At 44.5% G+C, this 16,220-nt stretch overlaps 2 protein-coding genes across 3 annotated transcripts in view; both read left to right on the top strand.

Moving 5' to 3' along the window:
- Window positions 1–336: 336 nt before the first annotated feature.
- On the top strand, window positions 337–9,559 carry TM4SF18 (transmembrane 4 L six family member 18). Of its 2 annotated transcripts, XR_003096096.1 has the most exons (7): window positions 337–840; window positions 2,968–3,057; window positions 4,777–4,919; window positions 6,889–7,069; window positions 8,582–8,651; window positions 8,964–9,063; window positions 9,486–9,559. XR_003096096.1 is itself a non-coding variant. In XM_006032944.3 (5 exons), the coding sequence occupies exons 1-5, from the start codon at window positions 667–669 to the stop codon at window positions 8,594–8,596; spliced, it is 603 nt and encodes a 200-aa protein (XP_006033006.1). In that variant the 5' UTR covers window positions 339–666; the 3' UTR covers window positions 8,597–8,931. The 2 variants fall into 2 exon arrangements, 1 of the variants encoding a protein (XP_006033006.1); XM_006032944.3 differs by lacking the exons at window positions 8,964–9,063; window positions 9,486–9,559 and having other exon boundaries at window positions 339–840; window positions 8,582–8,931.
- A 4,699-nt stretch (window positions 9,560–14,258) lies between these two features.
- The window catches only part of CP (ceruloplasmin), a 38,061-nt gene continuing 36,099 nt past the window's right edge, over window positions 14,259–16,220 (top strand). Inside the window, exon 1 of the mRNA XM_006032943.3 lies at window positions 14,259–14,737. Within this exon, the coding sequence (XP_006033005.1) occupies window positions 14,583–14,737 (155 nt within the window). The 5' untranslated portion in view covers window positions 14,259–14,582. The remainder of the gene's footprint in view (window positions 14,738–16,220) is intronic.

Here is a 16,220-nt window from a genome sequence, read left to right as displayed (position 1 = left end):
GCTACCAGGGTGCCTTCAGCCAGTGCCTCTGCTGAACTGCAAGCCTGGCTCTCACTGCAGCTTAGGCAACACACTTTTTCTGTCTAGACAATACATGTAGCCTCCCAGGAGAAACGGGTGCCATGAGGTTTAGTGATCCACCCAGTGTCTGTAGGTCAGTGGTAGGGACAGGAATAAAACATCTACCCCACAGAGTAGCTGTGAAACAGTGAATAAGAAATACATAAAGGATGTTAGTGTTAGTAAGATTGCATTCCCATTGTCAGGATTAGTTAATTTGTAATGCACGTGTAAGCTAGCAGATGGAAATTGTTGTGCTTATAGGTGGTGGCATCATACCTCAGTCTGAAGTTCCTTCCTGATTTTCAATTCTAGACACTCATTTAAGCCTGAGAGTCCCCAGGGAATACTTCTTGGAGAGAAACACAAAGTTTCTTAAAGAAAACAGCCCCACACTCCAGCACAGGACAAAGGCTGACCCTTCTGCCAGTTGTACTTATCCTAGGAACAACAAAGCTCTTCTTTAGCAGTGGGACTGCTTGACTCAAACCAAGCCCTGGGAACCAGGTCCCTAGGAATATGAAATGACCACATCAAAAGAAAAAGAGAGCAAGGCTTTGCAGCTTTAAAGTCAATAGAACAGAAAATATTTTAAGTCCTCCAGAGATGGGTTTACAAAAGTGTGGCAGCTGTTTGAGCTGTCTGCTGATTCTTCTTGCACTTTGGTGCATTGCAGTTAATATCCTATTATACTTCCCCAATGGAAAAGCTTCATTTGATGTCAGTAACCACATCAACTATGTGTGGCATTTTGAAGGAATCTGTTTCTCTGGTGTGATGGTAAGTGCTGGTTCTATGGATTTTATTGAACTGTGACTGCTAAGATTTTGCCATATTTCTGATTCTGCTTTACAATCGGGGGAGGGAGATCAGGGACAGGGGACACATTATTTTAGCTAATTCTAAAGATAGAAAATTTGGTCAAAAACAAACCTGGGGCACTGATCAACAGATGAATAACAGTGATGTGACTATGTTTGGATTTGTGCATTATCTTGAGAGGTTGGCTTGTGCTCTGTATGCCAACCTGTAACTTAAGCTTGTGTTGCTGTGGTGGCGGGGGGAGTGGAGTAGAATTAACCATCTATTTGGATTTGGCTTTACATAAAACATATCATTTTTAGCATTACTAAGTGTATGGTTCTGATACACCGTGCATAACACAGTGGGCTCTGCTAGAACCACTATAGCAGAAGTCTGGCAGCGTACAAGACCAATGCATTTTTAGATCAGTTACAATCAGTGACGCTTTAAGAGCAGTATCTTTTTCCCTCCTTAACCTTTTACCATTGTTATTACTGTGTTACTAAAGATAAGATCTGCTTACTGAATGAGCAGTGTCACTTAACCTCCTGCCTCATTGTATGTGCTTGATCACCGCAGTCTGCAATACACATATGAAGAAATACTGACCCTAACCTGCATACCAAGTTTTGGTATTTAGGCAGTGTTAATATTAATATAAATTATGTTCAGTAAGAAAGGTGAAAGCACAAGGCCTTATTTTGTGGTAGCACCAAGCTTGTTCTTCTGACATCAGTCCTTTGTAAAATATACATCTGGCAATGATTAATTTAGGGGAAGTGTAATGAGGCCTAGAAATACAAGGGGTAAAAATACATGTAGCTGAAGATCTGGACAAACTGGGCAGCAGCAAGATTCCAGCTGTGCCTATCCCTGACTATTTGAACTGGTATTTATCATTGGTTCTGTGGCTATGATGGGAGTGCTGGTATAGGCAGAGCTCCATGTGGTGGCAAGTATTTTAAGGCATTAAACTGATCTTCACAATATGATGGTTAAAACAATGGTGTTGTCAATTCCTTAGCTACATTATCCCTTTTCCTAAACTTAGAGGCCATCTTCCTTCCATCCTTACATGACAGGAAAGAAATCCTCTTCCTTTTCAGAGGCCACCGCAACCCAGCCCCCACTGCCCCACCTTCCCCACACAGTGACCAGTGTCCTCGCTTCCTCCAAGCATGTTTCTTTTTAATGCTGGCAACTATTAGGCTCTAAAGTCCAAGAATTGATCAGTGAAGTTACTCCATAGACAACTGCAAATAGAATATCCAGAAGTGGCAGGTGGCCAATTGGCAAAGTAAAAGTCCTCAAACAAATTAATCTAAACATGTGCCTACAGTACAGACTTCGCCAGCATGGTGGTAAGTACCTTGATCCTTGACTTCAGCACCAAGCCAAAAGAAGGCCCCAGAGTAGCTTCAGTCATGCCAGCAAACTTGACCTTCTATACTCTATAGCACATGGGAAAGGTAGTTTTGCCATCCTGGTACAAACTGCAGGTTTGCTGGTCTAGCAGCAGCCACACCAAAGTCTTGTCTATATTATGGAGCTGAGGCATAGACAGAAACAAGTTTGCTGGTGGCAGGGCCCTCCTGTCTTTCCTCTGCAAACAGAAAACTAAGCAAACAGATATATTCTGGTGGCACAGTTGCATCCCTGCACCTTCCCCAAGTACCACTCTGATCTCCTTCTCTGCTGCTTTATTTCTGCCCTGGCTGCTATTATCTGGCCTACCCCTTTCCCAATCTGCTGCACACAGGGGCTGCCTGTGCCACTTGTGACCCACATGCAACAAGTGGGCCACCTCTGCTCTAGCCAATGTAGCTACACTTGCAAAACTGGTGTAGAGCAGGCCCAGGAGTGCCTTGCTGTCCTGGTACAGCACTTTTGTCTTTGAGCACATCTACTGCAGGCAGAGTCTAATAAATGCAGCGGCACAAATTCTCCCTGCGCCACAACCTGGAGTCATACACATCTGTGCAAAGTGGGTACAGAACCTCAGCTCACAGAATGGCAGCAGTTCACGGGCACTTCTAAAGAGAGGAGGAATCAGGGCTAATATCTTCAGCAATTCCTACTCATCTCACAGTCTCCCCCTTACAGATCCTTGTGTTAGCAGTTCTTCTGATACTGCTGGAGCATGACACATTCTTCCAGTGCTGCCAGAGCGAGAGCTGCAACAAAACTTACAGGGTGAGTCTTGGTTTTGCTTTTGTTTCTATATTCAGAATTTGTCCCTTCCCTGCTCAACTCATTTTTTCCTGTCTCTATATTAGAGAATCCTGCTTTGGGTAGAAACCACCCAACTGATTACAGCAAGCCCAGCTTTCTTTTGCTACTTGGGCAAGATGGGAAATAAAAGCCTGATAAGATAACCACTCATGGCCTTTGTCTCTCTGCCCCTGCTGAATTGCTCCAGCTTCTGAGTTATTTTACCACATTTAAAAACAAATCTTCTTTGTAGATGCTGTGTGGCTTGCAAACAAGTAAAAAATGTTTGTATTCCTGGCGTTCAAGTAAACACTTTTACAAAAGTGAAATCCAAAAAACCAGCGGGCCGTGATTAGTCTTTACATCTGGGAAATTTCAGTATTTTCCCTTGGAGGGCAGCGTCCTAATTCCACTGCCAGGGAAGACTAGCTGTTATCCACCTCACACTTATCGTTCTGAATTTGGGAAACTGTGTGATGTGTGTGTGGGTGGGTGATGCAAACCTGGAAATATGACTAGTAGGGCTGTGTGAAACGGCATTGTTCCATTTCAGCTTGCATTTTGACGGAACAGCATTTTGTTTCAAATTTCATTTTGATTTGAAACCGCTGTTCTGTTTAATTTCGTCGAAACAGTGTCGCTGTTTTGATGCTGTTTCGACGTTTTGCCCATAGGCTATAATGGGGAAGCTCGAAACAGCCTATACCTTTGTAATTTCTGGCCTGATTTGGATGAAACGTGCAGGAATGGTAGCCCCTTCTGAGGGCATGAAGCCTGCCGAGTTTCAAGGAGATAGGTACAGGAGTTTGGGAGAAACTGTACCTCCAGCTGCAGACAAGCAAAACTCGTGACATGGTTGACACTGTGTTAAGGCGCAGCAGGGTGAAAGCTGCAGGCTTGCTAGCCCCTGCTGAGGCCATGAAGCCTGCCAGCTTTCAAGGAGATAGGTGCAGGGGCTTCTGGGTTCTGGGGCCCTGCACCTCTGGCTGCTGACAGGCAAAACTCATGACATGGTTGCTTGTGGGACTGTGTCTGTCTTGGGGCACAGGGGGGTGAAAACTGCAGGCCTGATAGGCCCTGCTGTGGCCATGAAGCCTGCCAGCTGTCGAGATAGGTGCAGGGGGAGTCTGGGTTCTGGGGCCCTGCATCTCTAGCTACTGACAGGCAAAATTCGTGACATGGGTGGGTGACACTGTGTGTGTGTTAAGGTGTGCCCTCACTCAACTGACACCAAGGCAGAAAGCAGGGCAGTTCAAACAATGCTGCCTTTTATGCAGTTTTTCCATGCCTCCCCCAGAGCACTGGGATTGGAAGGGACCTCAGGAAAGGAAGAGAGTCACTGGCCAGCTACACAGTCAATAATGAGAGCGCTCCTTCTGCCCCTTCTCCCCTCTTCCCCCTCCCTCTCCTTACTTTAGTTTCTGTTTCCCTGCAGGCAAGCCCAGCCTGAGGTTTGAAATTTGAAATGTTTCAACTATTTCAAAACATTTTGACTTGCCTCATTTCACTTTGAGTCTATTTCGAAGCTCTCTGTTTCCTTTCGATTTTGCTGTTTTGAGCTCGAAACGAGTCAAAACAGCATTGAAACGAAACTGCCAGTGAAATTTCGCACAGCCCTAAATTGACTAGGGCAATGTGTCTAATGGTTGTTCAATTATTTGCCCATGCTGAACACATTATCCCATTCTGTCTTCAACCTAGAGCTTCATTTCAGTTGTGTTAGCCCTGCTTGGAATTGCTTTTTCTGGATACAGTGTAATCATCTCTACTCTGGGGCTTGTGCAGGGCCCATTCTGCAATACACCAACTGGCTGGGAGTACCTCTTCAAAGACACTGAAGGGGGGTAAGAAACACAAATGTGTCTGCTATAAAATTGTACATAAAATCTAAAAGCTAAAAAAGATCCTTCAGAGAATGTTTTACAGCTAAATTCTAACTTACCTCCATATTATCACTGTAAGCCATAAGACAGACCCAGAAGAGTTAAAAGCCCGGAGGTCTAAAGTTCTGTGAAAGGCAGAAGGATACCTCACAACATATAGATTCTGCTGAAAAATATCATGAGATGGCTAGAATCAGCACAAACTGTGAGAGTAGATAGAAGTATGGTAAAAGCAGGGGTAATAGGGAACACTGTGATTGAGTGAGTTAATCAGTAGATTGTAAAGGTGTGTGGTACCAAACAGGATTGACCATGAGGAAAGTATGTAGAACAACCAAAACTGGGTACAGTAGACATAAAGGCTAATTGTAAAGATCATTAATCAATCAATAGTCATATGCAACGATGTGTGCTCAATAAAAGAACCTCTAATATATAAAAAGAGTAGAAGAGAAATGCACTTTGAATTTGTGTGTAGCCCTGCACTATCCCTGCTATCAGTCAGTCTGATCACCTGGTTGATAGTATGAAGAAAGGCTACACTAAATTTATACTCATGGAATAGCTGCATGCTTATTCAAACCATACTGAGACAAAGGTGTTTCAACCTTATTACTGTGCCCAGGACACAAACACAAATATTTTTGCACCTTTACAAAGAAAGGTTAGAGCTCAACTCATCCTGCAGACTTAACACCCAGGATGTCTGTATTGCACAGTGCAGTGCCAGGTAGAGGAACCCACACTAGATCTACACAGTGCTGCACTGTTCAGAAATAACATGCCCTTGAGATCCCAGGCATGTGTCAAATCAAGATCTGCAGCTTGTATCAACCATGAACATGGATATTTTGAAGTGCCTTTTGAAAAATTATACAATATGTACATATTTCATTGCAATAATGTCAACTTCTCTTGATCAGTCATAGAATCTCAGACAACAAAAAATGAAGAGCCACATTACCTGACAAGGCAGGATTGTTTCCTAAAAATATAGGTGCAGCTATCTCCCATTTAGGTCTATTGTAGTTTAAGGAAGAGACTTATAAAGTAGATAATTGTGCTTGCATGAAGTTGTTTTCATTATGATGTTCTGTCAACACCATCAGTATTGTCTTTACTATCACCATGGCTACTACACATATTAATGTTCCATTTTTAATTCATAAAGAAAGAGCTTGATTTGACCATGAAGGGCCAGATGCAGAGTAAAAGATTCCAGATTCAGTCCAAATCATGTAACTTAGTATTGGTGAAAGAGAAACCAGCCAGGAATGTATTTAAAAAAATACAGATATAATTGCAGTGATTGCTCTTGGAACCAATCACCACACTGCACCATCTTACTCATCTTATGATGATGCAGTGGTCAAAGTCAATCACATACCATATAGAGGTGGCAGGGAGGCAAAGCATAGCCCTATTGACCCAGTGGATATGCAAGATGGTGCTACTCCTTCAGGCAGTGCCTTCAACCATCCCATGCACCTGTCAGATGGAAACAACAATAATTGAGCATTCCTATTAAATGATAATAAAACTATATCAACCTCAGTTACAACTAATCAACAGCAAATTGTCTACTTTTCATGAAACAGAAGTCTTCTAAGTGGTCTCTTCTTAAAATCAGGTGGTATTTGCAGAAGATGCAGTGAAGTAAATGATGCAGGAGGACTTTTATTTTAGGAACTCTGCTCCAGATCCTGGTCCCCATTACATCAGCAAAAATCTTTAATAACTCCCTAAGGTTTGACAAAACTGCTCAGGATTTACATCAGTAGCATAACAGAGACCAGGATTGGGCTCCCAGATCTCAAAATAAATAGGTTTTATTATTTCCTATCATGACTGTTGGATTTACTATTATCAAGTGTTAAAATTAATCACATTTAACAAATCTAATTTCCTCATATTGCTCTTTCTCTGCTAGTTACCTCATCAATTACACTTCTTGGTCTCAGTGCACCGAACCCACTAATGGAGTGAAATGGAACATCATATTATTCTCTGTTCTAATGGCACTAAGTGGACTTCAAGTGATCATCTGCTTCCTCAAAGCTATTGCTGAGTTAAAACGAATACTCTGTGGGACCTATTCTGTCTTTATCCAGGTAACAAAATATCTGGAGCATTGTTGGCTTCAGGTGGTGTTAATCAGCACTGCTCCATCAGTTTCACTCTGGGCATGTCTACAGCACAGCTTGCTACAGATGAAATAAGCCCTGCCTACACGTGTCTGCCCAGGAATCTTAAAAGGCAGCTGCAAGGAAGCCCCAAGAGGTGGCCCAGGCACCTGCTCAAGACCTAGGTTTCCCATGTGCTGTCAAGGCATCCTCATTGCCTCATGTTCAGGGCTGCTAGACATGCAGTGTGGATGGGACTTCTTTTGTCATCAGTGAGGCAGCACCCTCTGCCATAGAGCTGTAGACATACACTCAGATGTTGGAAAACAGTGAGGATCTGGGCTTTTGTTTACATGTACTCCACCTGTTACTGGAAAGCTAACACTAGTACCAGGTCCTGTAGTGAAGGTACTGCTGGCAGGTAGTATTCAATCCACAGGAAAATCTCTTAGGATATGCAGGGATTTCTGACTACTCACTTGAAAGCCCTTCCAATTTGGATCAGGGAGCTTGGGAGGGAACAGGCTACCCTGAAAATTCAGCATCAGTACTGAACATGTAAAGAATACATGACACCGGCCTTCTAGCATAGGTTTTGCTTTTGTCATCAGGCAGGTTTCATGGCAAAGGGTAGCATTGCCACTCCAGACTTTACCATATTGATATGTTTTTTTTGGGTGCCATATCAGTAGGCCCTTGTGACAGGAACCAAGGTATCCCTACAGTTGGTCCCTTCAGGGTGAATGACATCAGTTTTGTGACACTGGTTGGCATTATGGTGCCAAATCATTTTCAGCCATAGCAGACAACATCTGTGAGTGCAGGGTACATTTCACTGCTTGGTAGGGCTAGAAGTGAGAGTTCAATGGTGACTACATTCAGTAGGTTTAGGTAGCGCTTCATGTTCTTATGCAGGGTCCATGTCCATCATAGGCAGAACATGCACAGCACAGCTGCCTGCTTATTTTGTCTTTGTGGAAATCACTAGTTTCCTCTAGAAAGTTTCTTGCATCAAAAATCTATTGGCAGGCAGCACAAGAACGGAAGGAAAAACCCAGCTTGTTTGTCTTGGCCTGTAAAGCAAAATCTTCTGCAGTTATAGGCAAAACATGCGGAAGATGGAGACATTGCAGGGCACCAATCCCCCTTATGAAATGTTGAAAATCAAGAAAGAAGACAAAAGGATCATTCAGGAAATAAAATGCCTAGACTAGAGTGAGATAGAGACTCCTTTGTAACAGCCCAGCATAGGAATGTCAGTATTTCAATACTGTGCTCTTGAAAGGAGGAGATGGTTCTCAGTCTATCAATCTGATCTTGATTTCACTGAACAATTATGTTGCTCTCTTCCTCTGGGCACAGATCTGGGTCCTTTGTTTCTCTTTCTCAGGAAGCTATTGATTTAGTACCATGAGCATGTGTTGCTGTTGTACAACTTCTATATTATAATGCAAAGTAAAAATGTTAATCTCTTTGATGTCTTTCTATTTTTTTCTGCAGCCTGGGATTATCTGAATGTGGCAGAAAAATCTTCATTGCTAAAAGGGACTCCCTTCTCCTGCCTTTACTGGTAAATTCGTGGGTGCCAAAACAAATTTCCCATCTGTTACAATTTGTCTCTTACCCACATTAATCTTGTGGCATGTACTTTTATTAGTTATTTTAATTGTTCTAAATAGCTAAAAATAGAACATTTGCATCATCTTATATAAAAAAGGGGCAATGCTAATGGTGTATCTTTCATTTTGCTATTCAGTTCCAGTTTCAATTATGGGGAAGCACAGTGCTGTGGAACTGCCTTCCCAGGGGACCACTATTGTTTTCAATAAAGAAAATGTTGTATATCTGTTCTTCACATGACCTCTTTGTCTTCCTTATTTAGAATTTGTGAATACTTCAGACATTCAAGGCCTGATGCTAGGCTCATTGGCTTCAGCATACAAGATGAGGCTTCAGTTCCAGCGTTACTAATAGATTTTAAGGTTAGAAGGGACCACTATGATCATCTAGTCTGAGCTTCTGCATGAACACAGACCCAAAAAAAAAGCCTCACCAGTGATTCTGAATCAAGCACAAACTTCAGTTTGAGTAACAGCCTGCCCCTCAGAAAGACAGTTTCTATCTAAAGACCTAGGTCAAGACTCAGCAGCATGTTACCAAAATGCCTAATAGGTTTTTGTTCCTTTCTCCTTAGCTACTCAAGTCCGTTTAGATAAAAGAACCCCAGACTAAAAAACATCATTTCTCCAGAGATTTGGAACCACTCTATTGACTTTAATAGAAAATTGTGTTCCTTTATAGAATATTTTGAAAGAAACCCCTAATATATGGGATGTCATTCTCTACTGACTTTTGCAGGATTTGGGTTCTCTTCTTCAAGTAACACTGATTTAATCCCTGACAGGTTCTCGAGGAGTGTTTCATGAGAAGTGGATATAAATTAGAGAGTACTGGGGTAGCGCACACATTGATAAAAGCAGGTAAGAAAACAAGCCAGGATGTGTCAGAAACAGGTAGCCAGTGTTAAGGAAAAGAACTGGACTCACATCTGTGGGTGCCTGTGCACGAGCAGCAAGGCTGTTCCAATGCACTGGAATTCCAGCACATTGGAGCAGACTCAGCTAATTGAGTCTGTTGGAGCTTGGCACCTCCTGTGTCTCATGTATCAGCATCTCTGCACTTCAAAATGGCAGTGGGGGGCGCTTGAACTAAAGGTTGTCGAATGAGCTTTAGTTCAGGTGCTTCTGCCACCACTTTTAAGTGCATTTTTAAGATGCTGATACATGAGACACACCAGCGCTCCTGCTGCTCTAATTGAAGAGCTGCCCCACACCCCCTCCACCTCCAGAGTATATGTAAACGTGCCTTGTAAGGCCTGAAGTTTAAGTTTGGTGTCTAAGGGAACAAGAGTGTTATCCCCCAGAACACATTTCAAGGTGGCATCGCAGGTTCAGAGGTGCACGGTATAGAGGAATGCGTGCAAAACTGGCTTCCTGTGCACCCGTACAACTTGTCATTTCCCTAGGCCTCAGCACATACCTTGGAGTAATGCTGTGGCCCTACTCCAGTAGTCCCCAACCAGTCTATCGCAATTGACTGGTCGATCGTGGAGAGAGTCGGCCGGAGGCGGGGGCGGGGGAGGGGGAGGGGGGTTAGGCTGAGCATGTTCATGCTGCCCCCACCTTAGCCCAGCAGGCCAGTTTGTGGGGGGAGTGAAGCAGGGACAGGCCCTGCACACACAGCCAGGGCATGGGATGGAGCCATGAGTAGCTCATCTGGGGGGTATAAGAAGTGGGGGTGCATGCATCCCAGGAGGGCATGGGGGGTGTGTGCCCCCAGATGCTGGGGCCGGAGCAGTGCTAGGCTCTTCCTGGTGGGGGCCAGGCCAGCCTGCACTCAGGGCGGGCGGTGGAGGTGGCACTGGGAACAGGGCTGGGGGGTGGGGAGGAAGAGGCTGAAGTCACCCAAAAATTCACCATAGCTCCCTCACCCCCCCCTCCCAGTGCCACTGCTGCCCACCCTGACCGCAGCTCAGCCTAGCCCCACCTCCCTGGGAAGAGCTGAGCACAACCTCCCAGCCCCAGCCTCTTCCCTTCCCGAGGGCATGGGGGCTGTGCGCCCAGGATTTGTGCAGGGAAGGGAAGACTGCCACTGCAGCCTGGGACTAGGAGGCTGTGCCAGGCTGGTGCGGGCTGGGCCAGGGTGCACTCAGGCCAGGCAGCAGCCGTGTTGGGAGCGGGGCTATGGGTAAGTGGGGGACATAGCCCCCCCAACCTCCATCCCAGCACCCCTACCATCCAGCCTGAGCGCAGCCCTGCCCAGCATCCCCGCCGGGAAGAGCCCAGCACTGCCTGAGCAGCAGACCGCCCTGCCCCTTGTAGATCCATGGGCACTTGCCCCCATGCCCTCGCCCTGGGGTGTGTGCCCTCCCCTTCCCCATGCCCCCAGATGAGCCGCTCATGGCTCTGTCCCATGCCCTGGCTGTGCAGGGCCTGCCTCTGCCCCAGCCCCACTCCCTCCCTCACTGCTGTGGGGTGGGACAGATCGAGGCCCCAGCAATGAGGGAGGGAGCAGGGCACAGGCAGGAGCAGGGGCTGGGGGGAGTGGGGCCCCAGCTGGGCTGGGTGGTGGGACAAATGGGGAAGGGAATGAGCCGCTCATGGCTCTGTCCCATGCCCTGGCTGTGCAGGGCCTGCCTCTGCCCCAGCCCCACTCCCTCCCTCACTGCTGTGGGGTGGGACAGATCGAGGCCCCAGCAATGAGGGAGGGAGCAGGGCACAGGCAGGAGCAGGGGCTGGGGGGAGTGGGGCCCCAGCTGGGCTGGGTGGTGGGGCAAATGGGGAAGGGATCATGTGCCCCCCAGGCTTCCACTTGTCCCATCACCTGGCCCAGTGTGGGCCCCTCTCACCCTAGCCCCTGTTCCTGCCTGTGCCCTGCACCCTCCTTCACCACTGGAGCCTCTATCTGCCCTGCCCCCCACAACCCCACGGCCCTTTCCCCTCCCCACTCCCCCACAGACTTACCTGCTGGGGTGGCATGCCTCCAAATAAATTTTTCTCCCTCCGCCTTGATCTGCACCCCCCTCCAGACTGACCTGCTGGACAGCGGGGGTGGGGGGAGTGGCATGCGGTAGATCTTGGGTTGCTTTTTATTTCAAGAAGTGATCTCCTACTTAAAAAGGTTGGAGACCACTGCCCTACTCCAAGGGTCGTGAATAGGTAAGGTGATGAATGTTTGGGTATAATATTTGAGGAGAAAAAAACAAGATCTCTTCACTGTTCCAGTCAAAGGTCTTGTTTATTTCAGTTTCCAACTCTGAACACAATGGAATTGTCAGTTTTTGGAGAATTTCAGAATAATTTAGATGTTCTTGGTCATTTGACAGCAAAGATCTCTTACGCCATGGGTGTTCAGAGCTGAAACCCTTAGGAATTACAAAACCTTCACTAGGTAAAAGACTCCTTTGTATTGAGGAAAAGAAACAAACAAAGTACTGTATGTGGGCTCCCTCTTAACCAAGACTGTAATATAGGCTTATCTTGTTATGCATGTAGGCATTACTGGGAGGTATGCTTTTTATTACACTGAATGAGACCAAGGAAATTTTTAAAGGACTTTTACAGTAAGTGGCATAGAGGGAAATGTTATTTAATGCCTCTCTATCAGTTATATATGGTCTAATAAACTGAAATGACATGAATTTGCTTGAGAAGAGGAAAAAAAAACACGGCTCCCGATAGGATATCCATAAACCATAAGAAACAATTGGTAGGGGTCAGCATGATTGGATTTTGATTTTTTCCTTAGTACAGCCGAGAAGGACTGATGGTTTCCAGCTCTTCTTTTGATTGTGGTTATGTCTCCTGGCTCCATATTTACTCTCAACAAGGACACATAAACTACACATTTATATTGTTTAAATCAAAGCAAGATGCAGAAAGTTTAGTGAACATGAAAAGTTCACAACCCTTCTTATCCACAGACAAGTATCTTCACATTGCCTTGTGGCAGGCCCAGGGGCAGGCCAAAAGCCCCATATCCACTCCTGTACTTCTGTGCTGTGGCTTAGTGACCCCCCAACACACTGCCAGCCCACGTGGCACAAAAACTGCCCTGTCCTGAGCGGTGCTGAGTCACGGGGCCTATCTCGGGCGGGGGGGATGTGCCCCCCATGCTCCCCTTACCAGTTGCCTGTGTTGTTTTGCAAACCAAGGAATGACCAGCCTAAATTAAGGGACCATTTAGTTCCTGATGCTTCCCACTTCAAGAGACTGTTTATGTGGCTGTTCTGCCAAACTCAAGAGCAGGGGGAAAAAACAACCAGATGAACAGTGGACCCATCTACTCACTGAACTCATTGTTGAAAAATGACTCTGAATTTCAAAAGAGAATGAGAGAGAGAGAGAGAAGTGAATTAGTGGCAGGTGAAGGTATTTATAAACTGTAAGAAATTGATTTAGAGGCCACTGACCTCCATTCAGAAAGAGGGAGCCAACTTCCAGTGTATCACTGGGGTCATAGGACTTGGGGAAACTGTGCAAGTTAATCATAGATTCAGGTACCTCTGAGGTCTGGTTATAGCCAGACATTGACAAATAAATATGAATTCTATTACTTAATATTTCTGTTTTCTTAGGTGTTTAGTTCAAGGTGAGTTGAAGTTCAAATATTTTATTTTCCTAACCATTTAGGGTATGTTTTCCACTGCAGCAGCAACAGCAGCTCATGAAATTTAAGGCTATCCTGCATACTTCTGCACAAAGCATGTTTGAAGCTGAGGCTTTCCCTTAGAAGCACAAGTTCCACAAAGCTTTTACTTAGGAGCTTTTGGAATATCCATTGCAGTGGCCAGTCTTGCGAAAGGTCCCTGCCAGAGGGCCAAACCTTGGACAATGGAACCTGCTATATTTAGTAGAAAAATTTCATCAGAGCTAGAAGACCAGATGATCTTGGCCATTCTACATAATTTATGCCTTGCAGTTACACACTATCCTGCACGTAGATTATGCAGAACTGTTTTTATTTTACTTTTGAAAACAAAGGATATGTTGCTCCCTCCTCCTTAATAGCTCACAAGAGAAAGAATGGGACTAGGGGACTGCAAACAGATCACTCCCTGGGATTTACAGCTACATTTCCATTTGGGCAGAGAAGGTGGGAGGCTAAAAACACACCACCAACCTCAAGTAGGGTGACAAAGGGAGATCCAATTTTTTCCCACAGCAGAGTGCTGCTATTCTCTTATTTGCAACACTGTATACAACTCCTACCTCTGTAGGGCTGCAATGGAGGACCATAGATGAATGGTACTTCTAAGGACTAATGCACGTGATTTAGATGTGGAGCTCTGTGTCAATGTCAACAGTTTCTGGTCTTCACATTCTCAGAGATGCTCTGCAAGAGACTAAGCTCTAGAGCACCAGGCCTCCAAAGGTGTAGCAGAGGAGCTTGTATGGGTTCAGAAGGGCAGGGGACCATGTAGCAGCAAAACCTGCCCACCCCTCAGCTCCATTCTCCTGCTCCATGGCCTGACTCCTTTCTAATTCTATTTTGGAAGATCAACACAGGGCCAGAAATATCAATCTGACACCACCTTTGATTTTAAGGTTCTAAATAGTCTTAACATGATAGGAATAAAAATTAGAGGGGAAAAGCAAAACATTGAAAACAAAATTAAACAGTTTTAGTGTCATTTAGGTCTTTGCAAGTCTTTTTAAAAATGAACACACATTAACCTGAGTAGTTTACAATTTCTTTAAAATCCAGATTTGTATTGCATTGAGTAAATCTCTTCTCTATGTCTTCACTTAAACTCACCAAGTTACTGGAATCAAAAACTCCTGTTTACTCTGACAACACAGCGGGCTCAGCCATTGTGCAACCTTTCATTGTGTTCACCAAGGCACATAGAAGCAGGGTGGGGGGTTAATGATCTTATAAAGGGAAAGCGGGTCTGTCTCCTCTTTTACTCTATCATTTCCACAAGGTTGGTAACTGCAAAATGAAGCTGTTCTTACTAATCTGCTTTTTGGCTTGTTGCTGTTGCCAAATCTGGGCAGTGACCAGAGAATACTACTTTGGAATTACAGAGACCGTTTGGAATTATGCACCTGGGACTAAAAACATAATATCGGGACAGCTTTTCTCAGAAGAAGAGTAAGTAACAGTTTACACCAACTACATGTAAATGTTGTTGACTCTACAATAGTAGCTGGTTTAGACATTCGTGATTTGAGGCCTGCTCAAGTCAGTGAAGTTCAGTGAAAAGATTCCTGGGTTTTGAATCAGTGATTACTCCCATAATCTTTTTAGACTTGTAAGGTGCTCTATGTTTTTTCCTTAATATGTCACAAATTAAATAGTATCTGTGGAAGAGCCAGTTCTCAGGTAAGAGCTTGTTTCCACTGTAACCTGGTTATGAGGGAAGCTTTTCTTGAGCTAGGACAGCAGAATCAGGCCCTGAATGTCTAAGGATGTTTGTTTTGGCTGGGGTACATGGACACACAATATTTTTAAAGTAGGATTTCTTTTCCCCTTTAAATTGAAGTTACTGAAACTAAGAAGTTTGAAAGCTCTGAAAAGTTCAGCTGTCTCTTAAGCTTTGCTGTGGGCATGTTTGGCAGGTCCATTTTAGCTGGTCTAATTTATCCCAGGATATACCTCACATTTCAGTGTGTTTTTCACAATTCCTTTAGCATACTTAACTTTTTCTGATGCCTTTTCTCATTAAAATTCACCATGTCTTTCCTGCTCACTAGTGCAATGCAGTCCTGTTCCCATGTGCAACATCAAAAAATTAGCACAGTTCTGGTATGAACCAAATTTGACAAGTAAGAGAGGAAGTAACTGCAGTCAGCAATTTCTGGATGGACCCTTGTGTTTATCTTGAGTTGCATATGGCCTCCAAACAGATGCTGGTTTCCACCCGTATGAGTTGTTTAAGTTCAGGGTTTTGTCTGCCACAATGAAAAAAAGATGCCAAAGAAAACACCTATTCAAAATAGATACCATTCAGGAGGAGAAAAAATCTCTCAGCCACTGGAGAGGAAAGAGAAATAGGAACTTCAATTAAGAAATCTGAAAATAGGATTCTGGAGAGACTTTAAGAAACTTAGTACCTGTTTATAACTCCAGAGCGTCACTTAACTTATATTTTTCCTTTAAGGTTTTTGCTGAGGCCAGAAGCCTTTATATATCATTCCATTTTAGGATTACACCACAAAATCAGTGCGTATGTATGTATGTATGTATGTATGTATGTATGTATTTTCCCCCTATTGCACTGACACCCCTGGGCATCTGAAAGCTACTCATGAACTGATTAGTTACCATAGATGTTGGTAGAGAAAGCTGTGAATAGTTGGTTAGACAGATATTTACAGGCATATAAATTAATCACTCTGTGGGTGCATCAGCATCCACTGGCAAAAACCGTGATGCCACCACTACGTCATCATAGCAACACACTCCCTTGTTATAGCGCATTGCTATGGTGACGTAGCAATGAAAAATAACCATGTGCAACCAGCACAGCATAGTATGGGCTGTTACTGCTCCATCTTTAAGAACTTACAAAAGGAAGTACTTCTTTAGGTATGTAGGGAGCAGAAGGGAAACAAGTGAAAGCATGGGACCCCTG

This window comes from Alligator sinensis, unplaced genomic scaffold, assembly GCF_000455745.1.
Source record: "Alligator sinensis unplaced genomic scaffold, ASM45574v1 scaffold1178_1, whole genome shotgun sequence".
NCBI classification, from domain to species: Eukaryota; Metazoa; Chordata; order Crocodylia; family Alligatoridae; genus Alligator; species Alligator sinensis.
Note: the sequence above shows the minus strand (reverse complement) of the source record. Positions and strands in the feature narration are given on the sequence as shown.